Raw genomic sequence first — 26,133 nt, forward strand, 5'->3', positions numbered from 1 at the left:
ACCCGCTATACATTAGGGGGCACCCATCCCCAGATTCCTTAGTGCCGGCTACCACACGGCACAAGAGATGCTCCTCCTCATGACAAGGAAAGTAAGAGGATTGAAGCTGTGGGGAAGAGGGTGTTTGTAGACAATGTGAATCATTGGTGTACTGCCAACTCTATGGGCCTGCTCACTAAAAATTATCGGGAACAGTGGGATGAGATGGTGGATCTCTTCCAACATCTTCCAGATAAGTAGAAAAAGAAGGGGATGGATGGAAGAAGGGAAACCTATATCTATTGTGACCTTTAGATGTGTACTTGATACGGCTGACACTTCAGCAAGGAGTATCAACTCTACAATTCTTCTATGCAGGCATGAGTGGCTTTGTATTTCTGGTTTCAAATCCGAAATGCAACAACAGAGGCTAAATGTCCCTTTTGATGGAGAACAGCTCTTCGGCCCCCAGATTGATGAAATATCAGGGAAGATTAAGAAGAATAGAATGACAGCAAAGGCGATGAGTGCACTACAAACAACCACCCTAAGCCAGTCTTTTTAGAAGCAGCAGGAAAGGACTGGAGTTAAACCATCCATCTCAGACCAGGGACAGACCTACAAAAGGCAACAGCAGGCTTACCACCAGCAGGGATGTAAAGGTTTTGTCAGAATCTCATGCAGAGGCAATGGATCCAGGGGGAAAGGTAGAGGTACGCCAGCCAAAGGTGCCATCACCACCAAATAATGACTCCCCCCACGTCCCCCTACCCTGACCACCCAACAACTGTCGGGGGAAGACTTCTAGAGTGCCAGACACATTGGGCAGACATTACCTCAATGGGTGCTTTCAATAGTAGAGCATGATCACCCTGAGCTCCTATGAACTCCACCAAACATTACTCCATGTAGACAAATCTTCAGCCCGCAACTACATCTTTTGAAGGAAGATGTCATGGTGCTCCTTGTAAAAGGGGCATCAAGTCAGTCCCATAATATTATCAAAGTAAAGGAGGGTATTCCCAGTAGTTCTTAATTCCAAAAGAGGATGGGACTTTAAGTCCTCAACTAGTCTTTGGGCCTCTCAACTGACACATCCTATCAGAACATTTTCATATGTAGACCCTTTAGGATGTAATACCGCTTTTAGAGGATGGCGATTTCATGACGACCCTCAACCTCAAAGATGCATACTTCATATCCCCATCCATTCCTCTCACCCACCACAAATACCTGTGATTTGTGGTAAGTGGTCAACAGCTCCAAAGGTATTCACAAAATGCCTAGCAAACAGTAGTGGAGGCTCACTTAAGGAGACTGGGTAATCAAGTCTTCCCATATCTGGATGATTGGCTGATAAAGAGTGCAGATAGGGCCAAATGTGTACCAGATATACTAGCCACCATCTCTCTGCTCCACAGATTTGGATTCATGATAAATGCAAACATAAGGAGATGATGGACAGAGCGCTGAAGCTTTTCAGACACTCACCCCAAGTCAATTAACTGGGTTGAATCCATCATTGTTCTTTAGCTCACTTTGCCACCCCAGTTCAGACTCAGCGATATGCAAATCAGTCTTAACCCTGTGTCTCATGGGAACGGTCCAACTGCCAAACCAAGTATTCCCTGGATCGGAAACAAGCATCCTGGGACTGGTTTCAGGGTAACACCACTCTTCAGCCAGGCTAGCTCACTCCACTCACTTATCTGCACTGGTTAGGCCCCTCACCCCCACAGCACCATACAGCAATTTGGAATAGAAGATCTCCGCCAAAGAGCCCCTCATAGGGAGCCCGTCAGGTATTGCAGCGCCGACTTGACAAGGAGCAGCCCCATGATGAAGCATGACACCCAGCCGTGTGTGTGAGGGCCCTACATTCCAACAGGACGAACACCCTTCCTCCTACATCCCATGACCAGGCAAATCCAGTTCCCTCACTTTTTCTCTCTTTCCGTAGTTAGGAACAGCATACTTTCAGCATTTATCCTTTCATCTCAATCAGACCATTGAGCTGCAGTTTTCTTTCCCAATGCAGTGTCGGTAGTGGAAAGAACACTTCACACTTTAGATGTTAAGAGAGCGTTACTATACTTCATACACAGAAATACATCTTTTAGTAAAATTCAATTGTTTGTTGCTTTTTCCAAGCCAAGGCACAGTCACGCTTTACCCAATGCAGGTATTGCTAGCTGCATAGTCAAACGTCTTCAACCTTGTTATGGCAAGGCTAAGATGACCTTACTGGTCCCCCCAAGGGCGCATTTGACCAGATAGAAGGGTACTGCTGTGCTTTCTTAGATAACATTCCTGTAGCTGACATTTGCAAAGCAGCTACTTGGTCAACCCCACACACATTTAGGAAGCACTACTATATGGATGTCCTTGCACGCCAACAGTCATGTGTAGGAGAAGCCGTACTGAGAACTTTATTTCAAACACATGCAACACTAAGTGACTAGCCACCTCCCAGGGAGAACTGCTTTACAGTCTATGCAGAGCGTGTGTATCTACAAATGGATTATGTTACTTACCTTGTAAGCACCTATTCATTGCTGTAGTGCTGTATATCCATATGCTCCCACCCACATCCCTGGAAGTCACTGATTGGTCCAGGTAATACTCAGATGGTTCATATATTCACTTTGTGTTCTTTCACATTGCATGGCCATCACTATAGTATATTTCTAACTCCTCTATGCCTGCACCCGATGTGCGAAAAACATTTCTGAAGATGAAGCCGATGACCATGCACATTACCTCGAAGAAGAGGAGTCACAGGATCTTGTAATTCAAAAGACTACTTCAAAGAAAAACAAGTTGTAAACATCCAGGACCAATACTAGATAGCAGGAGTATGCAGTGAATGTGAATCTACAGCACTGCATGTAACAAAGATATGTTTACAAGGTAAGTAACATAATCCTGTAGAAGGGCACATTTTGCATGAATCTTAAAATATTGCTTGAAATGGCACATATTTTACACCCTATATTTTGCACCATATTTTATATCCTTGTATCACTGATAGTCATTTTAAAAAAGCACGCCCCATGACTAAAGTTAGAGGCACTGGAAGCTGCTTGTAGAAATAGAAGCTACAGATCATTTTGATGATTCTCAGTAGAACAAAGAAAGAGCTTTGGCACAGCAAATGGCATGTATGTGTCTGTACTGTATACTCAACCTAGAAAAAGAAACAGTAACGCTTTCTGAATGGTTAGCTGATTACAGGAATGGGGTTATGAACTTTAATATGAGTTGTGTTCTTAAAGGAATGAGTAACCACTTTTAAAGCAATAATATATTAACATTCTTGTTATTCTTCAGGCTACAGTCTTTTCCTGGTGGCAGCCCATGAGTTTGGCCATGCATTGGGCTTGGAGCATTCAGATGACCCTGGGGCCCTAATGGCACCAATTTATACATACACCAAAAACTTCAGGTTGTCACAGGATGACATATCAGGAATCCAGGAGCTTTATGGTAAATTGTTTTTCTATTACTTTTATTGGAAGTCAGTCTATCCCATGTTTCAAAATGCAGAGGATATCATTCTCAGGCCTATACAGCTTGGGATATGTGAGCACATTACTATGATTATTTCACAAATAATATACGTGCATAGCATTTAAAATTGATCATAAAATATGGTTTTATACTCCCTCTGCATTACAGACCATCTGCTTTCCAGTCATTTTCAATTAAACTCAATCACTTTTCGGTCATTTTCAATTAAACTCAATCAACATTTTAATGTTGTGGTACAAGCAAATTGTATTGAAGCAGAGTGCTGTGGGGTATCCTTCCCACACATGTCCTTTGTGAGACTTTGCCAAAAGGCTGCCTAATGTTTTAAAACATCCCGTAGGAGCCAAAGGGTCAACCCAGCAGCCTGAGGTCCTCATTACAAATGTCCTGATTATTTGTATGATAATTCTGGCCACCAAAGACAGAATTACTGACTAGGTCAGAAGTTGTACACTGAGACTTTCATTAAAAAATGGGGAATAATGGGGTGAATCAGAGTTGATGCATGTGATTCCAGAGGGGAGTTCCCTTTCTTGCCAGGATTTTCACATAGAGATATCAGCAGCAACTGGAGATTAGAAGTAACTTGTCATGTGAACTTGATTATTCTGTGTGCAGATTGATCGTACCTTTAATTGATTTGTTGACTTATCCCCATGAATAATGTAACAATCTATAATGCTGATTTTCCTTAGTAATTAAATAACAGCAATACAAGAAAAAGTGTGACATTATTGTCTAGTGTTGGGCAATTTAGCCAGTTATTCTAATAGTTTAATGTATTATTATAACAGTTTTGCTATCAAATATTTCTTTGCCATATTTTTAGAGTTCGTTTATTTTGTACACTTGTAAAACTGTTGAAAGATGTTCAGTCATATGATAAGAAATCCAATTATTAACCATAGTGACTTCATTGAACTCAAAGAAAAATATCTTGTTTTTGAGCATTAGTGACCAGTATGCAGGCACGCAACGCACATGGGGCTCATAGGGCTTCAGCCCCCCCGTCGTGTGTGTCTGCCTGGGCTGAGGCAGCTTCCAGGAACAAACACAGACAGTTTTTGAGCTGCTATAGGCTGGCTGGTCTCACGTCTGTCTTATTGCAGCCGCACCCGAGTACTGCACAGGTCATTAAAAGACAATTTATTTGGTAATGAGGCTTTGTGGTTTTTTTCACCCCTTCTTAGAGCCCCTGAATCTCCAATCTGCCTATTGCTGGAAGAATTACCTCCCCTCGCCCCAAAATTTTCATTAGCCGCCCCCAAAATGTGATTGTAGTTGCGCCTCTGCCAGTATGTACACAATTATTTGGGGCAAGGCCAAGATGGGCTCCAGAGCCGACGTGTCTGCCTCAGCTCCGGCCCTTGCCTATTAAATAACTGCTGTAATTCTGGGTGCCCACGTTAAGGTACCTGAGCCGCAGGGCTGACAAGCCCCCCATGCTATCGGGCACCGGAGTACTTGATGGGCTGACGCTCTTTGCTCACAGAGAAGACACAATAATTTCAAAAGGGGGTGGTGATGGACAGAGTATCTGAGTTAATCAGAACACTCCTACCCAGTCAACAGATCAGGGCTTGATCCATCACCGTTTTTTAGCTCACTGCACCATCCCAGTTCAGAACCTGGCTATATGCAAATTAGTCTGTCCCTGGCCCAGTGCATCATGGGAACAGGGCAGACCAAACTACCAAGCCAATTCTTCACTGGAAAGGAAACAAGCTTCCGGGGACCGGTTTCTGGCATTACAGCCGTCTTCGGCCCGGCTTGCTTGAATCCTGATGGTGCAGTGAGCAAGGGACTCACGTCTGAGCATACCCTTCCACACTTGTGGTGGCCAAAATAATTTCAAAAGGGGGTGGTGATGGACAGAGTATCTGAGTTAATCAGAACACTCCTACCCAGTCAACAGATCAGGGCTTGATCCATCACCGTTTTTTAGCTCACTGCACCATCCCAGTTCAGAACCTGGCTATATGCAAATTAGTCTGTCCCTGGCCCAGTGCATCATGGGAACAGGGCAGACCAAACTACCAAGCCAATTCTTCACTGGAAAGGAAACAAGCTTCCGGGGACCGGTTTCTGGCATTACAGCCGTCTTCGGCCCGGCTTGCTTGAATCCTGATGGTGCAGTGAGCAAGGGACTCACGTCTGAGCATACCCTTCCACACTTGTGGTGGCCAAAATAATTTCAAAAAAGGGGTGGTGATGGACAGAGTATCTGAGTTAATCAGAACACTCCTACCCAGTCAACAGATCAGGGCTTGATCCATCACCGTTTTTTAGCTCACTGAACCATCCCAGTTCAGAACCTGGCTATATGCAAATTAGTCTGTCCCTGGCCCAGTGCGTCATGGGAACAGGGCAGACCAAACTACCAAGCCAATTCTTCACTGGAAAAGAAAACAAGCTTCCGGGGACCGGTTTCTGGCATTACAGCCGTCTTCGGCCCGGCTTGCTTGAATCCTGATGGTGCAGTGAGCAAGGGACTCACGTCTGAGCATACCCTTCCACACTTGTGGTGGCCAAAATAATTTCAAAAGGGGGTGGTGATGGACAGAGTATCTGAGTTAATCAGAACACTCCTACCCAGTCAACAGATCAGGGCTTGATCCATCACCGTTTTTTAGCTCACTGCACCATCCCAGTTCAGAACCTGGCTATATGCAAATTAGTCTGTCCCTGGCCCAGTGCATCATGGGAACAGGGCAGACCAAACTACCAAGCCAATTCTTCACTGGAAAGGAAACAAGCTTCCGGGGACCGGTTTCTGGCATTACAGCCGTCTTCAGCCCGGCTTGCTTGAATCCTGATGGTGCAGTGAGCAAGGGACTCACGTCTGAGCATACCCTTCCACACTTGTGGTGGCCAAAATAATTTCAAAAGGGGGTGGTGATGGACAGAGTATCTGAGTTAATCAGAACACTCCTACCCAGTCAACAGATCAGAGCTTGATCCATCACCGTTTTTTAGCTCACTGCACCATCCCAGTTCAGAACCTGGCTATATGCAAATTAGTCTGTCCCTGGCCCAGTGCATCATGGGAACAGGGCAGACCAAACTACCAAGCCAATTCTTCACTGGAAAGGAAACAAGCTTCCGGGGACCGGTTTCTGGCATTACAGCCGTCTTCGGCCCGGCTTGCTTGAATCCTGATGGTGCAGTGAGCAAGGGACTCACGTCTGAGCATACCCTTCCACACTTGTGGTGGCCAAAATAATTTCAAAAGGGGGTGGTGATGGACAGAGTATCTGAGTTAATCAGAACACTCCTACCCAGTCAACAGATCAGGGCTTGATCCATCACCGTTTTTTAGCTCACTGCACCATCCCAGTTCAGAACCTGGCTATATGCAAATTAATCTGTCCCTGGCCCAGTGCATCATGGGAACAGGGCAGACCAAACTATCAAGCCTGGAAAGGAAACAAGCTTCCGGGGACCGGGCCGAAGACGGCTGTAATGCCAGAAACCGGTCCCCGGAAGCTTGTTTCCTTCCCAGTGAAAGAATTGGCTGTTGTAGTCTGGTCTGCCCTATTCCCATGATGCACTGGGCCAGGGACAGACTAATTTGCACACGGCCGGGTTCTGAAACTGGGATGGTGCAATGAGCTAAAAAACGGTGCTGGATCTAGTCCTGATCTCTTGACTGGGTGAGAGATTCTGCTTAATTCAGAGACTATGTCCATCACCACCCCCTGTTGTTTAATTATTTTGTCCACCATAAGCGTGGAAGGGTATACTCAGACGTGAGTCCCTTGCTCATTGCACCATCAGGATTAAAGCAAGCCGGGCCGAAGACGGCTGTAATGCCAGAAACCGGTCCCCGGAAGCTTGTTTCCTTCCCAGTGAAAGAATTGGCTGTTGTAGTCTGGTCTGCCCTGTTCCCATGATGCACTGGGCCAGGGACAGACTAATTTGCATACGGCCGGGTTCTGAAACTGGGATGGTGCAATGAGCTAAAAAACGGTGCTGGATCTAGCCCTGATCTCTTGACTGGGTGAGAGATTCTGCTTAATTCAGAGACTCTGTCCATCACCACCCCCTGTTGTTTAATTATTTTGTCCACCATAAGCGTGGAAGGGTATACTCAGACGTGAGTCCCTTGCTCATTGCACCATCAGGATTCAAGCAAGCCGGGCCGAAGACGGCTGTAATGCCAGAAACCGGTCCCCGGAAGCTTGTTTCCTTCCCAGTGAAAGAATTGGCTGTTGTAGTCTGGTCTGCCCTGTTCCCATGATGCACTGGGCCAGGGACAGACTAATTTGCATACGGCCGGGTTCTGAAACTGGGATGGTGCAATGAGCTAAAAAACTGTGCTGGATCTAGCCCTGATCTCTTGACTGGGTGAGAGATTCTGCTTAATTCAGAGACTCTGTCCATCACCACCCCCTGTTGTTTAATTATTTTGTCCACCATAAGCGTGGAAGGGTATACTCAGACGTGAGTCCCTTGCTCATTGCACCATCAGGATTCAAGCAAGCCGGGCCGAAGACGGCTGTAATGCCAGAAACCGGTCCCCGGAAGCTTGTTTCCTTCCCAATGAAAGAATTGGCTGTTGTAGTCTGGTCTGCCCTGTTCCCATGATGCACTGGGCCAGGGACAGACTAATTTGCATACGGCCGGGTTCTGAAACTGGGATGGTGCAATGAGCTAAAAAACGGTGCTGGATCTAGCCCTGATCTCTTGACTGGGTGAGAGATTCTGCTTAATTCAGAGACTCTGTCCATCACCACCCCCTGTTGTTTAATTATCACAGAGAAGACACTGCAGAGCGGAGAAGCCTGCTGTTGTGGGATCATGCTGGCAGCCAAGGGGACCAGCCTGTGACCTTCCAGGAGTGTGGTCGCTCCCGCAGGGTTCAGAAGGTGCTCAGTGACCAGGTTGCATTTGTTTAATGATAGCCTTTCGAATCCCACTGCTGCTACACTGAGGTTTACTTGCTGTGGCATGTGGCAGGCCTGCACAAAGAGAACAAAGACATTTTGGGGTATAAGTATTAGCCCTAAGACCTTTGAACTATAGATCATTCCTGAAATTCAAGAGGAACCTTTGCCAAGGAGAAGAGCTAGAGAGACTGATGAGAAGTACTGCCCCTTTGCTGTGTGATGTGTGGGGTTGGCCTGCAGTTACTGTTTCTGCAGAGGAAAGGAGAAGGACTTTTCTGTGTGCTGTGTACCCTGCTTGAAGAAGATCTCCAAGGGCCTGTGTGTGCTGGCCTCCTATTCTGAAGTCTCAGGGACAGAAATACTTCACCCCCAGCTCACCTGAACTCTGCTGCTGTGAGTTCTGACCTTCCAAGCGGTGCATGTGCCAGTTTTGGTCCTCCAGAGGTTATTGCTGCTGTTTAGGAGCTAGAAGAAAGAAGATACTCAAAGAACTACAGGAATTGATGCATCGCTCTTTTTGCGGCTGTTTTCCTGATGCATCTTCACGGGGCGAGAAGAATTTCCACGCAGCACAGTGCCACTGTGAAAACCGACACTGCTCGACGCTGCAGCAAGAATTGATGCATCAAGGGATCATGGCTGAAGAGGACCAACCCAACACTGCTCGACGCCACCGCATCGATCGCCAACACATCCCAGATTTCCACGCATCTTGTGCGACAAGTTTTCCTGACGCATCACCTGCGAACCAGAACCGTCATGAAGAATCGACGCATCACTACCCATACAGACCGGATTTGACGCAACTCGTCTTTCGAGTGCCTCAGAACTGTCACCTCCCCAACATCTCAGGAGTGTCCCATCTCTTTGTTTTCCGACTCTGTGGCTGTTTGGCTTTTGGAACTTTGATTAATCTAATGGTACTTTGGTGAAAAGTTAAACATCCATAGTTTTTTATGGTACAAGTCATTGAAACCTTTTGAAAGTCATATTTTTAACTGTGTATGGTGGATTTTTGTCGTTTTGGTCTTGTTCAGTGGTTGTGGCAGACCTGTGGCGGTCCCACTGCCGCATTCATAATACAGCGGGTGGACTGCCAATCTGGAAGTCAGGGACTACCACCACGGGTTTCGGCCTTGTAATTAGGTCCTTAGTCAGCAGTAAAATCCATTAATGCTTTGACACTGTTATGGTTATTTGGAGTTTGTGTATCTACTAGGTTCCAGTTTCCACTTCATAGTACCAGCTTTGTTGTATCGGCCCAAATGGAGTGTCTTCCAAATACCAAATATACTCTGTGTATTTCTTTAAATAATTGTGTTAATTATGTTTTGCAGCGTGAATCTTTTCTGGATTTACAGGCTGTGCATGATTCCACCATCTATGGGTTCGGTCCGAAATAGCCTCATTGTTGTCTCTTTTCTCTTTTTTTTCACGGGCGTCGTCTATTTGGGCTAACTCCTTCTAGAATGTTGTCAGACATATTTCCCGTAAATGGTTGATGCAAGTTGCCATCTTCAGATTCTTTTTTCTGCTGTTCAGTCTGGGAGCCTAAGGGAGAGTGCCAGAGTCAAGGAAGAAGAAATTGTGCACAGGTAGATAGTTGTACATCGTAAACCACAGTTGAGGTAAGAGGATCTACGATCACCAGTAAAGGAAAGAACAACACCGAAAGAACAATGAAAACTACAGGGAAACACTGAAGTGAGAAGACCAAATCACCGAGACCGTTTGTTTGGAGAATGAGAAAGGGGCATGGAGCAAACCCCTTTCAGGCTTTGCCAAAGTGACACCACAGGTACAGTCATAAAACACCTGCAAGGTTTATAACCCCTACCTCCCAAAGGACCACAGTATGGAAGACTGTGCAACATGTGCAAAATACTTGCTGAAGATCATCAGGGCAAGGAAGAAATGAAAGGGGATCTCAGACTATATAATAAGGAGAAGGTAATCCTGTGTAAGGCACATGAGGCCCCTGGGGAGGGGCCATACCTCGAGGGGGTGATTAATGTGCCTGCTGGTAGGGGGCACAAGAAGTTACTGAGAGGGAGCCCAGACTGAAAGTATACCCTCTGGGTTGTAAGAAGACTTATCTGAAAGTTTTGGACTGAGGAAAACTGGCAGTATTTTCAAAATCTTCAACACCGCACGGCAAATCCAGGCCCAGAGAGCCACAAGGGGCCAAAGCAAGATGCTGGATGTAAGCCATCTAAACCACCTTCGACGTCAGGATAGGGTCAAGTACATGAGAAGGATACAGCAAAAAAGAAGCTTGGTGCCAGCTGCAAACACCGGGTCCCCATTGGCACCAATAAGCTGCTCAACACCGGCACTGAAGGTCAACAACCCACAGGCATCAAAGCAGTTCACTTTAATGCCAAAGAGTTTCTCGACATCAACATCGAAACATAGAGAAGAAGTGTCAAGCACAATGCCGACAGGAAGTCACTGGAGGTAAAGCATAAAACAAGGTGGTTTGAGGCCAAACTCGATGCCCTAATCTTAAATGTGCATGGATATAGAATTACTCTAAATCCACACTCACAAACAGAAAAACTATTGGAGCTGGAAAACCCCATCACTTCAGAACCCCAGGAAAAAAAGAAAGAGGTCTTCTTGGAAGAGGACATCGATGAAGTAGAGGAAGAACAGCAATCTCGCAAATGGTAGAACCAACAGATGAATAGCAGGACATCTCTGCAGACTCACCAGACGAAGGGGCAGAATACTATCCATTCAAACCATCACCATCGAATAACATCACTTTATACAATGGAGTCATCAAGAGAGCTGCAGGTACTTATGGGGTGCAGCTAGAAGAGGAGCAGTCAGAGGCATGCGTCCTCCTTGAAACACTGTTAACCAACCAGAAGAGGAACCAATTTCTTTCAAAGCTACCCAGTATGCAATACCAGGGCAGAGAGGCGCTGAAAGGATCAGCTACATCGAAGGTCTTAACACCAACTGTGGAAAAGAAGTACCACTTATCAAGGGAGTAGCCAGAAAATTAAATACCCCCCACTTTCAAGTTAAAGCTCTGGTAGCAAAAAGCAAACAAACCGAGTGAGCTGACCCCTTCCTAGAACAGCCCCCTTTTCTCTTCCATCCAGACATCTATCCGTTCATCCTTTCACCCTTATATTCAATCACTGATATCCACAATGTCACCTTTACATTCTTATATCCATTCATTTTTTCATTTTCATCATCATTCAATCTTTTCCATTCCATCAATACATCCACGCTGCCATCCACTGATCCATCCATCCACGTTGCCATACATTCACTCTGCCTTCCATCCATCCACTCTCTCATTCATCCATCTATCCATTCGCCCAGCCATCAATCATCTTCTTTCCATTCACTCTGCCATCCATCCATACATTCACGCTGCTATCCTTCCACTCATCTGTCCACTCTACCATTGATTCACTCATCCATACATCTACTCAGCCATCCAGACACCTGTCTATCCACCTATCCATTCACTTATTATTTCACCCATTTATCCATCTTCCCACACATTCATCCGCCTACGCATAACTCCATTCTTCCCTTTACCCTTAGAGTAGATATGGTAGGGGAAAAAAAATAAGAAGTCAGCAGCAACGCAATTTTTGATAGTCAACATGAATGCCCTAAACAGATATGCCCACAAGCAGTGGAATGAGATGGAGTGTTGGTGTTACATAAGGTCAAGACAATTGCCAATACATACCTAAAATCGGTGTTAGACACAGCAGACACAGCCCATAGGGAAACCTGCAGGGTCACCACCTTAAGCGGACACACTTGGCTGAGAATCTCAGGATTCCAACAGAAGGTCCAGTCATCTATAATTAACATGCCCTTCACAGGAGACAGCTTGTTTTGGAAAGGCAGTGGACGAGGCATTGCAGTGCATGAAAAAAGTCAATGAAAGAGCCAAGGCCATGGGAACCCAGCAGTATAAGGGAACATTCCGCTGAGGCATGACCAAGAGGAAGAGAACAACCTCAAGAGGAGCCATACAGTTGCACATATCTTATGCAACCTTAAGTCACCAATGGAATTAGGCCACCACTACATCACAATGGCAGTACAGCACAAGTGTCAGACAGCCCATTCGCGGCCACGGAAGGGGAAGAACAGGAATTCCGAAAGGGTAAATGACGCAATGGACTGCATCCAGAACACCCTCCTACACAAGTCCCCATTAGGAGGAAGAATCTGAAGATTCCTGAAGGAATAGCAAAAAATCACCTCCAGTAACTAGATTCTAAATATGACACGATACGGCTATTGCATAGAATTAACAAAATGACTCCAACAATACTACAAAGAAGGAAAAGAATAAAGAACGACAAACAACTACAGGAGGATGTTGAAGACTTATTAAACAATAAGCTACAAAAATAATACCCCCAAAATAAAGAGTCAAAAGTGCGTACTCAAAGTACTTCCTAGTACTAAAACTAGACAAGACATTATAACCAATACTGCACCTAGGGACACTAAACAAGGTATTAAGAACATAAAAATTAAAAATTGCAGCGCCGCAAGAAATCATCCCTCTGATAGGAATATGAGTTTACATGTTAACAATAAATCTCAAGGTCGCCTACCTACACATAACAGTGAACAGACAACACATACAATTCCTCAGGTTTGTGATGGACACACTACCAATTCAACATCCTACCACTCAGGATAAAATGAGCTTCACGCGTGTTCACAAAATGCTTAACTGTGGTGCGGCACTTCTCATATGAAAGGCAATGAACATCTATCCATACTTGGACGACTGGCTAGTAAAAGTGAAGAAAGAATATTGACAAGATCATACCGCCCTTAAACACAGTAGGTTTCTCCGTCAATTAGGAAAAGCTGTTACAGAACCTAGACACAAAGAAAACATTCTTAGGAGCTATCATGAACTAACAGACCACAAAGGTGATGCCAGTGGAAAAAAAGTGTCAAAGTGATTGTGGAGCAGATCCTCTAATGAAAGGGTCAACGTCTTACAATAAGGACAGTGGGTAAAATGATGGCTATAAAGATTACATATGAGACCAGTGCTGGAATGGGTCTGACAAGAATGGTCACACATGTTGTTACAGAGAAGATTCAGATAGAAATGCAACGGTGGAACCCACAGAATCTCACAGTGGGAACACCACTCAAATCACCAATTACCTCAGTGACCATCACACCTGACTCATCCCATGCACAATGGGGAGATCATATGGACAAGAGAAATGTCAGAGACATCGGGAACTTCAAAAAAGCAGTCAGTACAACACATAAATGTGCTGGAGTTCAAGACGGTATTCCTAGCACTGAAGGACTTTTGGAGCCATTTAACAGGGAGGACAGTTGTAGTTCAAATGAACAACACAAAGACAATGCTCTACATAAACAATCAAAGATGAACAAGGTCCTAACCACAATCAATCTCGGCCCAGGGATTTGGAGATAGGCCTTAAAGAACAGAATATCGCTAGTAGCGATATACTTAGCGGGAAAACAAAATACAGAAGCGGGCAGTCTGAGCAGAAATGCAATGGCACCTGAATGGCAGCTAAAACAAGTAGTGCTGATGCAGATCTTGACGGTATGGAAGACTCCAAAAATACCAAAGCTTTACACCCATGTTCTACCATCCAGAGTCACTGGGGAAGGCTGTGTTGATAAGATGATCAAGGAGATTTACTTACACTTTTCCACCAATTCCAATATAACAAAGATAATCCAGAAGTGCAGGCAGGAGCATGTCACCCTATACCTGATAGCCCCACAGTGAGCTCGAGAGACATGGTTCTTAGACCTCATGTAAATATCCCAAGGATAATATATCACACTTTCAACACACCAAGAACTGCTGACGATGCAGGCAGAATAGGTATGGTACCCAGAGCCAAACACACTCAGGGGCATATTTGCACTATTTTGGCATTGGGCAGCGCTGCAAGCCTTCTATCTGCACTACCCTACCTCAAAAGAAAAGGGCAGGAATGTAATTTATCTACAAGATACAGTGCATTCCTGTCCTATTTGCCAGTGCTGGTGCACAATCTGCAGCTGAGCGCCAATGCAGGCCCCCCAACACCTTCATGGCATGGATTTTACAGTCCATACTGTGCATGAACTTTTTGGGCCGTTCCCATGCGGTGCCCATTTTCAAAGGCACCACCCAAAAAAGCCTGCCAGACTTGTAATGTGGCAGGCGGTGGGCACCCAAGGTTGGCAGTGTGGGAGCAGGCCGGCAGCATGGTGGTCTGCTTCCGCAACGCCACACTCATAATCAGGTCCTTATTAATTATATTTAAAAGCATTCAATAACATTAAGTTCAACACAATATACTAACATTGCTAAAATGAACAGCATTTATTCTGCAAAATTCAAAACAATAAAATTAATCAACAATAACAATAGACAAAACAAGCATTTGCAATGCAATAGGTCTCGCATTTACATGAGTTTGAGCTATTGGCATTGTAAATGACAATGCTTTTTATTTATGTGTTGTTTTAAAAACAGATAAATAAAAGGCACAACGCCAATAGCTTACACTTTCTCAAATGCGTGACCTATTGCATTACAAATGTGTATAGTGCTATAAAAAAATGTAAAAAAGCGTTAGGAGAGTGCATGTCCTGTTTGCAAAAGCAGGCAGGACAAAGCTATTTTAGAAAATAGTGCTCGGAGGCTGTAAGTAAAGCCTATAGAAGTAACAACACACGTAACAAGGGGTGTTGCCATGGGATTTTACAAAATGTGTCAAGACAGTACTAAGGCGGGGCTACTAAGCCTATTGACCAATCAATAGTTATGGTTTACAGTCGCCAATGACAAAAATCAATGAAAAATATAGGTGGAGGGTGGGCAGAGCTTCAAGTTCCTACCTAAACACAGCATTCCTCGCAGAACAGTGCATGTGCTGCCCAGGCTCGACCTAAAAATCAGATAATTATGCAGCATATAATGAACTACCTCGGTACTGAGGTAAATTCATACTGATGAAAAAACTCACAGATGTAGAATCACTTTTAAGTAGTTTCCCTTGGTTTACCTTGCACCAACTACTAATCTGGAATCAAACTTTTTGCAAAATAAATCATGCCACAATCTAGCCTACTTATTTGGTAAAGAAATTATATGTGATTGCGAACAAGGCCATTGAGACAGCACATAAAGAAAAAAAAGACAACACAAAAGGGGGTCGGACTGTCCTCAATCATTAAAGAGAATTGGAATGCTAATACGCCAAAGCCAGAACAGACTTCAGAACAAAACAGAATACATTTAATATATAAGCAAATCTGAAGGTGTGTTGACACAAACAAATATGTATGTAAGAGGAGAACATTGCTCTCTCGTTTTCACCATAATGGGACCAGTGGCCCTATTCAAAATCATGGGTCTCCTCTGCAGAATATGAGAAGGGGCCCGCAGCATCACATATCTCACAGATATTCATAGGCCTTCAGAGGCATGTGGGCTCCTTGAATATTGGGGGCTTCTTGCACCACGCCTCCGAAGGGAATGTATGATTAAATGAATACGCTTTCCAGGGACAGCTATGCCCTCCTAATTGTTAAGAATGGCTGCACGTTTCAACCATGTGTCCATTTGAACCACAAGAACCTTCTAAAGAGTGTTTACAAAATCTGTTTGTAAATCATGTGTAAATGTAACGCATGTATCTGTAACTTTCTGTCCTGAAAATGATGGCGCTGCCAGGGATTTAACACAGAACAGACGGGTGCTGTAGAAAATATTGTGCAAACACATTTCCGTAGTTGTTCACTGCTGCACGCATGAGCTATGAGTACTGTAGGGTGGCATGCTGATGCAAAGACACCAGACTCAGTGGCTTGAACAATATCTTATAGGCTGAAAGGCTACTTTGTGCCTTGATGCGCCAGGCGTTTAGTGTAGTACAATCCCCCTCCACTGCATTCACATGGCAAGTTGTTGGACACTAGCCTTTAGATGTCTGTTTTACTTTTCAGTAACAGAAGATGGTTGCCACAGAAGCATCCTTTGCCATGACACCGTTTCCCGCCTCCCACTGCTGCCGGTGTGTGAGTTTTATAAACGTAAAATTCCATTCAGTGGCACAGCAAGGAGGCTTTAATCAGAAAGCAAGCAATGCACACGAGTTCAGTGACCAAACATAAGGGTGATGATAAAAAAGGCAACAGCGACAATGGGGATCAGAGGAACCCTCACATAAATCGGACCTGGTGCTAATGCACCTCCTGCACTAAAGCTACGTCCGGTTATCACTAGAAGAACAATATTTTCCCAGAATAACTAATAATGCATAACTGGCACCCAAGCGGCCATTGTGCATTACCAGTGTGCAAACGAAATAAAAGCATTAATAATAAGAAGCAGCCTTACTTGTCAGTGGCCTCGCAGGCTGGAAGTGTCCCATTTCGCAGCGCTGTTGCTCTCTTTGTTTTACATTTGTGCTTAGGTGAAGGGGAGGTAAGGGAGCGGGGCAAGGGGAGAGGGCTGAAGTGAGGAGAGGCACCCGAGAGGCCATTGTGGCGAGCGACGCATTTTGTAAACATTATGCCGGCCCCCTTAGTAAAACAAGCAGAAGGTCACCAAATCAGGTTGCCTGAAATTAACTAAGCAGCAGGTCCTCGTCTTATACACCAGGAAGTGAGGTGCACTGGAATGCTGACAGCGTTTTGTGCTGCCCAAATCCAATTTGCTGGAATTAAATAAGCAGCAGGACAGCGTCTACAGAGGCAAGGAGTAGGATAAAGTATGTGTGACAGCGTTTTGAGCTGCGCGGCCCGACCCCAACAACAAAGGGATTTTTTTTTAACGTAAAGTCAATGAAAATACAAGAACCGGATTGTAATGAAACGTACTTACAGTGCCTGTTACACAGCAAAAACTCGCTTCTGGACAACTGTTGACACGAAGAAAAAAAGCGGTGCTCTGCAGGACAGCACCTACTTCCGGTTTGGCGGCAATGCTTCCGGGTCGCCGCAGGCAGCGCGGCGGCCCGCCCTGCACGGGGAAGGGAGGCAGCTTTCGAGGAGGACAGCACCTGGCCGCGAGCGCGTTCTCGTGCGCGTGACCTTAACAAATCGCCGCGCGCGGCCAGTGCTGTCCCCCTGGAAAGCTGACACGCTAACTATAGGTCTTTGGCGAGAGCGAGCTTCGCTCGCTTCTAGCCGAGACCTAAAAAGGACTAACTGTTTTGACAGACACAGGATATCAATAAAATATCAGTAAAACTCATAACACTACATTTTCCAATCCATAAATCATAACAGTAATCACTAACTAGCAAACAGCTATAAAGATACAAATCAGAACAAGCAACAGCATTACAAGTTCAACTTTGATCAAATATGCCTTTCATAGTAGTAAGTTTCATATGGGACACCTTTACAAATTGACAAATAGCTAATGTAATTCCAGCCAAGCTAAGAGCAAAATAAGGTTTGAGGCTATAGTCCAATCTTGGCACCTGCTTTTAAAAAAAAGTAGGGGCAAGAGCCTCTTTCTCTCTTCCAAGAGATATACCGTGTGAAGTCAAGGAAAAGGTGTTACATGGAGTAATTAAAATGTATACTGCATGGGCATCTACCTTCTTTTGATGAAGTTCAAAGTAGAAAATTTCCAAATCGCCAAGAGAAATCTACACCCATACAGAGCCTTAAAATTCCCTTATATATCAATTTGAGACCTCAGACAAATAAGAGTTTGTTTATTTTGTCCCTACCCCACAAGACAAAATGTTTTACAGATCTCTTGGAAGCTAAATAGGTTACATCATAATCTTGATAGCATACTTAAACAGGAAGAAGCAACTGAATTATCCCTCATCAACTAGAGGGGTTGTGACTCAGCATTAGTACCATTGATCAAGTTTTCTATTACTCTAGTGCTCTGGAAGCGTATCTTATTGAATAAAGATCATTTATAGGTTGCATTTGAGGACATGAGGATTTTTTCGACCTGGTGCCACGAGACAAGTTATGGGAGGAACTGAGGTCAATGAGAATGGCAGAAAATTTACTAGAACCAATAATATGCTTGTATTTATAAAATTATGCTTCTGTAAGGTGGGAGACATAGGGCGAACTGACAGCCTGAATTAAGCCCAGATTGACATCAATAGAGGGGTCCACCAGGGCTGTATTCCCACCCCAGTACTCATTCATTCAAAACACTTTATTCGGGTTTCTTATGCAAAACCATAAAAGTTCATAGATAGAATAAACACTGACTTTCCGATAAAATACATAATACAAAATACACAAAATACACCAATTAAAAGAGACAAGTTAATTCATTACCATAGGCTCCCATTATTGCACAGCGATGATAGCATCGATGAGGAGGATACTAATTCATTTCTATGTATCTAAACATTTCCTATACTTCATTGCACTTTTTAGGAAACCAGCCACATGAGGTATACAATCTGGTTTTAACAATTGTAAATAAAACAATGCAGGATGAATTTGTACAAATTTCAACCTTTTTAAAATCGGTTTTAAATAAAAAGCCCTTGGGAATTCATAGTATTTACATAAAAACATGAAGTGCAGCAAATCCTGTGGAGACAAATTGTCGCAGCCACAGGCTGCCAACACATTCCCTTTATGACACCCCCTAGGGACTGCTAATAACAGGTGAAACAAGTTAAACCTGAACCTGGTTAGTAGAAAACGCTCATAGGCTGGTAGTGGCCAAAGTAAGTAAGGTTCCACAACAGGCGAGATTTTGTGCATCAAATGAAGACGCACATTAGGCTTCAACAGCTCCCTTTCCTCCCTTTCTAATGTTTTACGCATAATAAAGGATTGTTTGATGTACGCTACGTCTTTGCTAGTGATTCCTTCTGGTTTTAAAAACAAGTCATCGTGCCCCTCCCTACTAAAACTAGTTTTAAGATATTTCATCCAAGGTATTTTGGACATACAGTCTAGGCTTAAGGTCTCTTTTAAAAGACTATGGGTACTCATTACTTTGAAAATAATTCGAATGATTGAAATGCTATACAACTGTGACATTGATTCTCCAAAATTGATGGACCAGAAAATCCCTGTGCTTTTATTCATAGATTACTAAATTGCTTACCAGATTTTCAGACTTCTGTTTAAAGCGTAGATTAGAAATTATTCCAGGGAAAACAAACTTTGTGAAATTCCATCCACATAGGTGCTCTAGGGGTAAAATTAAATTGAGTGACACTGTGCTGAAGGGAGTCAGGGATTTTCATTATCTTGGAGTATGGCAAATTGGTTTTCATGGAAACATTGTTTGCTAAAGGCCAATGGGTTTTTCGTCACAGAGCTTGTTTAATCCTTAACGGCAACAAATATCCACCTTTCTCCAGATATTGCAAGCCCTAGAAATCTATCATGCAAAAGAGGGAGCGCTGTATGAGGTTGAGCTTTGGGATAATAGTAATTCAAACAACACTGATACAGTGGAAAATACATTTATGAGCGCACTTCTCAATCTACCACATTGTGCCCCACTGATCCCACTGCATTTGTATCTCGGATTAAAGAGTGTTGCTGATATAGCAAATTTGAAACCCCTGCTGTATTAGGTGAGCTTATTGTCTAGTCATATAGTGAATCTCTATCAGAAGCCTTCTCAAAACTGAGACTGATGGACAGTGGGTGTAAACTAGCATGGTTGGACGATGTCAAGATGCAGTTTTACAAGCTAGACCTCCATGAGGTCTGGGATAATTCAGAGTCTAAGGAAACTCTGACTGAAATGAGGCAAAACCCTTTATAAAATGTTGTTTGGGAATTTTATCTTGCAAATGGTTCATAGTAAATGGCAAACAATTACTAACAGCTTTGGAGCTTGGCCTTCTTGGAAGGTACATCCTTAAACTGTTGCCCATTTAATGTTCTTTTTTTTACAGTCTAATAACAAATCAGAAAAAAATGGTGAATCTCTATTTGTAGTAATAAGGCTGTAAGAGAGCATGAACATGCTCTAAGGATCATGAGTACAGACAATTTTGATCATAGTGTCGTTGATGTGTCTAAATATTTACATTCTGTTTGGTACCCAAGACATAGGCTAAATAATTGTAGGAAGGATGTGTTGTCTTTATGCCTTGCAATCAGTGGATCTCTGTTATTAATGTTTTAATGTATTCCTATATTAACATATGAGATGTAAATTATATATTTCAATTTTTGTGCACTGTATTTGTTCATTATTCCCCCCCCCCCCCGAAATAAACATGTTTTGCTAAATTCCTGTTGACTCATTGGCAGACAAAGTTTTGCCTTAGGGTGTGAGATCATCACATTACTAGTCACAAACCACATATTAAAATTCATCCTCTCCAAACTCAGTAAATGTCAGTGCATTGGGGCTTGTAAACTAATTCCACTCAAAAGCATGCCCCAATTATGTCCTTGTGTGGCAATAACCAATTCCAAGCTATTGAGTGTTGATGCATGTCCTTTTGCTTATGAATCAATCTGCTCCATTTATTACCTTTCTCTGATATTTCCCTACTTTATAATTATTTTCTGACTATCTTTTGGCCTAAGATTATTTTGCACATTTTGTCACTCTTGGCAGGTTCACTGCATTTGGATTTGATCTAGGAACGCTATTCCAAGAACTTAGTGGTTCCTCTTTGATCATGGCTTACTCTGGCTCCATTTTACTCCAGCCCAAAAATCGTCTTGCTTACCAAGCTCATTTCGTACTTCGTATTACTGCTTCTCCTTCCCTTTTACTCTCTCTCCAAGTTACTATTTCATAATTGCACCCCTACTAATAATGAGTTAAGAAAACGTTATCTCTTGCTCTGCTTTTCCTTTGGATATTGCGAAACAGTTTACGTCTGACCTGTATTGTTGTTAGCAGAGTCAGAGGAGGAATCTCCTGGAAACAGGTCTTACTCGTGAACTTTTCCTTTGAGACTCACACTGTATTCACTTTTTTTTCTTGTTTCTCTTAGCTGTGTTTCTACCTGGTTCATGTACTACTAATTTGGTTGTCCCAGACACTTAGTGATTACATAATAGAGCCAATGGGAACTACATTGTCTGGTTCACTCATTACTTGAGGGATCCCTACCTAGATGTCGTGCACCACATTCTTTTATGCTACGTTTGTCAAAGAGCAGTTTTTCCTTGCCCTATCTGATTTACAGTGTCTTTTCTCCATCTTCTGATTGGATATCTGCTTCAAAAATCTACTCTTTCTTGGGTCCTAATTACGAGTCCCACAGAGGAGTGGGGTCAGAAGATTACCTGATAAATCTGACTCCTGAATGCAATAAATCACTCCTATTCTTAGTTTTGGGAAAATAACATGCAGATTTTGGGGTTTGGGGTTTAGTGCACCAAAATCCACATCTGACGGTGAATACCCCACTTTTTTCACCTGTTAAAATCAACAAGCTTGACCTTGTTGATTTTATGGCACTCAGTAATTACCGAGTGCAGTAAACTCCACACAATTTAGTATTCCAATTCATGCTCAAGCAGGGGTTTGTGCAGGAGTCGGAAAACTGTCAACTCGTGGTCCTAGCGCCAGTTCTCCAGTCCAGCTTTCCTGCAGTCTGCTACCCTCTGCTGCCTGTCTACCTACTGCCCTCTGCTTGTACCTCTTCTGCTCGATTCTTGCTCTATTTGCCTTTTCTGCTCATTTGTCTCCCCCTGTTTTGCTTTCTGCTCATTATTCTACCCTCTTCTGCTCTGTTTTGCCTTTTCTGCACGTTGTTCTCCCCTTTGTTTTGTTGACTTCCTGTCCTTTGTTTTGCCTTTTTCTGCCCTGTTTATGCTTTCTGCTCGTTTTCTGCCCTCTGTTTGGCCTTTCTGCTAGTTTTCTGCTCTCTGTATTTCCATTTCTGCTTGTTTTTCTGCCCTCTGTATTTCCATTCCTGCTTGTTTTCCTACCCTCTGTGCTGCCTTTTTTTCGCTCATTTTGCCTTTATCTACTCATTTCTTACCTCTCCCCACCGTTTCCTCAATAGCTGGTTTTTCCGACAGAGACCTTGCACTCCGTCCCTCCAATATCCCCAGGAGTGACAGTGCCGCAATATACAAATGCTGATTAATTGATTGATTGACTCATAATCCAGGCTTTAGGGTTGGTCACTCAGATACAGAAGAGCCTAAATATTTCTTCCAGAAGAAGCTACCAATAGTTGAAATTTATTTTTCTCCAAGCTACTATTCTACATTTCTTGTTTCCCTTCACATTATGGGAACATGTTTCTCCTTAGACACAGAATGGGTAAAACTCTTTGATACAGCAGGCCCTATTTTTCTTATAATTAGCTGTTTCTGAATAGATAAAGCCCACACATTATTTACCTACTTCAAAGTATGTTGCAAATATTGATCTCCTCATATACTAAGTACATTCTTTAACCAGGAGTCCACCTTTGTTAGTAACCTCAGTAAGGATTCCTGACACCACTGTTTTGACAACATCTAAGTTTCTGCCCATTGTAATTGTGTCTCAAATAGCTTTAGTAAATATTACTTTATATGGGCAGCATCTTGAAAACAATTGAATACTGTCAAGAAGTTTATAACTATACCTTTTCTACGTATGCTTACACACATCACTGTACTTTATTATTGCTTAGTGAGAATCCCGAGTCATTAATAAAGTTATTACTTTTCAGGTCTTGCCTACCATACAGCACAAGCTGTCTGATTGAAAAGACCTACTGTAGAATTTACAGTGGGTTTTTAGCTCATTCATTGCTTACTATTGGGTGGCTTAATTGTCACTCTGTTTTTTTTGCTTCTTAATCAATAACTTTTCTTATCCTTATGTTTTTGTTCTGTCCCTGGAGCTTAGTGTCCAAACCATTCTCTTGATTTCCCTTACTTGTGTCTTTCCACTACTGACGTTTAGGGAACGACTTTTTTCTTTTTGTTTTAGCCCTCTACGAGAGTGTGTGTGTTTCCCTGTCTGTCCCCGTGCTCTTCTCCCCCTTGTGTGTTCTCCCCAGAATGACTACCCCCACCCGCTCTGTTTCTCTCTTGCGTACTTCTTAAACACCCCGAGATCTGCAATGTTCTCTCCTTTGTGTGCTTCACCACGCTTCTCATGTTGCTGTCACCTTCGTGTGCTACTCGCTCTTGCTTTCTCATGGGCTGAACTGACGTCAAAACACAAACATGCTAGTGATAATTTCTCACTGACTATCAAAACTCCGGTGATGTTTCTGCATCTTTTGAGGTTTAGAGCATAACTACTTACCTAGCAGATTGAAGAATATGAGCTTCCGAGCAAAAGGGGAATGTTAGAATGTCATATTATGGTAACTGAGAGTAGCTTATTGTGACTTCGATTATAAACAAAATAGAATGAGTCACAAGCTTGTGGATGAGATCACCGAAGGTGTGGCTAGATAACAGGTGGCCACACATTCAGTGTTATTTTGTAACAGGAAATGTGTGCAGTTGTTCTGTCCAGGTATTCCAGCTTGTCAGTGTTGTACATTGCCCTCTGTCCCACTGTGTGCTTGTGTTTAAGTCTATGTTTACTTAGGCCCCAACCTTAGGAGCCGCTCATACTCCAAATCAGTGCTCCCTAGAGATATTTTTAGTGTCTTCTGGACAAGGGTTGTACCCCAGTAGGAGCCCCCACACCTTACTGCTGAAGGGGTATCCCCTTGTTTCTGCACCTGTGGCAGTTCAGAGAACCCCCAAGACTGATGAACTAATTCTCCATGCCATGATCTTGTGAGATCTCCTCCACTGGGAGAAAGGATGTCACTCACAGAATGTATTAAGGCATCTACTGTACAGAACTAAAGTTATTTTACCATAAGAAGTCTAGCAATAACAGTCAAAAGACTAGTCATAAAGGTCATACTGTAAAATCATTTTAATGTGGCATCTTGCAGGATAGTAAGATGATGTACCTGATCTAAAATGTAGTTCTTCAGACTATGATGACACCTGTGGATGCTCTGCCTCCCATGTATCTATTGGCCTAGTTTTCTTATTATACAATCTATTGATTTACCCTAAAAAGATTAAGAATTAGAAACATGAGCAGATCATGATCATTTCATGGGCTGTATGTCTAAATCTTGACCACAAAAATACCTTGCTACTAATATATTGTACATAGATTATCATTATTACGATTCTGAACACCACATTCAGTGTACCTTGAAAAATATATATATATATATATATATATATATATATATATATATATATATATATATATTTATATTCACTGAAAAAAACATAGGTTTCAGGTCATATATAGTTAGGTATTAGCATTTAAAAAACCATTGAAATTCACTCAAAAAACTATAAGTTTTAGTGGTGTTATAGTTAGCTGGACATTTTACTCATACAAAACCATTGAAATTGCTCCTATATAGTTAGTTGGACTAACTATATTTCGCGCACCCGCAATCCACTGCTGATGATGTCACATATTACATCATTCATGACATGGTCAGTGACATCACTGATGACATCACTGATGACATTTCAAATGACATCACTGATGACATCATCCAGTGACTGTGTGTTTCTGTAAAGTTTAAATATGTTTTACATATTGAAGAATGAGTAGATGTATAAATGTCTGGATGAAGGATTTAGTAGGTGCATGACTGACTGTATGAGTGAGTGAGTGATTAAATGTGTCTTACTGAATGCATGGGTTAGTGACTAAACTGTCTGAATGTGTGCATCAGTATGTCTGCTGTTGTGTAGGATGCTGTATGTGTTGATCAGTAGCTATATGAGTGGCTATATGGGTCATTGATTGGTTGCCCAAGTATTTGTATATGAGACTGTGTCTGTGTGTGGTGACTGGGAGGTGTGGAAACAGCTGTATGGGCGGTTTACTGTGTGCATTGGTGTGTTGGTGAGTGAATGTATATCTCAGTGCTACATGTCCAAGTAAGTACATATGTAAAACACAGTGCATGTGAGAGTTGGTATATATAAATGCCTATACATGAGAGCCAGTGATTATGCAAGTGGCTGTATGGATCAATGTGTACTTGTATCAGTGATTGTTTAAGAGAGTAAGTATGTGTTAGTATATGTTTGAATAAGTAAGGTGTTGTGTGTATAACTGTATAGATGAGGAAATGGGAGTGTGATTGATTCTTTGCATGACTGACTAGGTGTGTGAGAAACTCCATGGATGAGTGAAAGTGTGTGAGTGTCTCTATAGGTGTATAAGTGCATATGATATTTATTTATTTATTTATTTTTTGCATTTGTATGGCGCTACAGCTACCCACAAAGGGTTTGCCGGCGCCTGTGACATTCGATTGGATAGAAGGAAGATAGCCAAATTGTGGTATTACTGCAATTTCTTCTGAAATAGCCAGGTTTTTACGCATATCCAGAATTTAGTATAGCTTTCTTCTTTCCGGATCTGAGGGGGGAGTGAGTTCCATAGAGTGGGCCCTCTCACAGCAAAAGAGCGTCCTCCCGTTTTTTGCAGTTTGAATCTTGGAACAGTGAAATTTGCTGCTGTTTGAGATCGGAGATCCCTTGTTGGGAGATAGGGGGAGGCCAAGGCTTGTAGGTAGCCGGGTGCAGTTTTGGTTTTAATTCTAAACATATATATCAAGGTTTTGAAGCTAATCCGATGTTCTATCCTGAGCCAGTGTAAATCATTTAAGTGTTTTGATATTCTGTCAAACTTTGGGATCCTGCATAGGAGACGTGCAGCAGCGTTTTGGATCATTTGCAGTCGTTTGATCACTGCTAGATTTGAGCT

At 42.9% G+C, this 26,133-nt stretch overlaps 1 protein-coding gene across 1 annotated transcript in view; it reads left to right on the top strand.

Moving 5' to 3' along the window:
• The window catches only part of MMP2 (matrix metallopeptidase 2), a 211,535-nt gene that overhangs the window by 148,234 nt on the left and 37,168 nt on the right, over positions 1 to 26,133 (top strand). Inside the window, exon 8 of the mRNA XM_078669873.1 lies at positions 3,310 to 3,465. Within this exon, the coding sequence (XP_078525999.1) occupies positions 3,310 to 3,465 (156 nt within the window). The remainder of the gene's footprint in view (positions 1 to 3,309; positions 3,466 to 26,133) is intronic.

This window comes from Lissotriton helveticus, chromosome 12, assembly GCF_964261635.1.
Source record: "Lissotriton helveticus chromosome 12, aLisHel1.1, whole genome shotgun sequence".
Classification (NCBI taxonomy): Eukaryota; Metazoa; Chordata; class Amphibia; order Caudata; family Salamandridae; genus Lissotriton; species Lissotriton helveticus.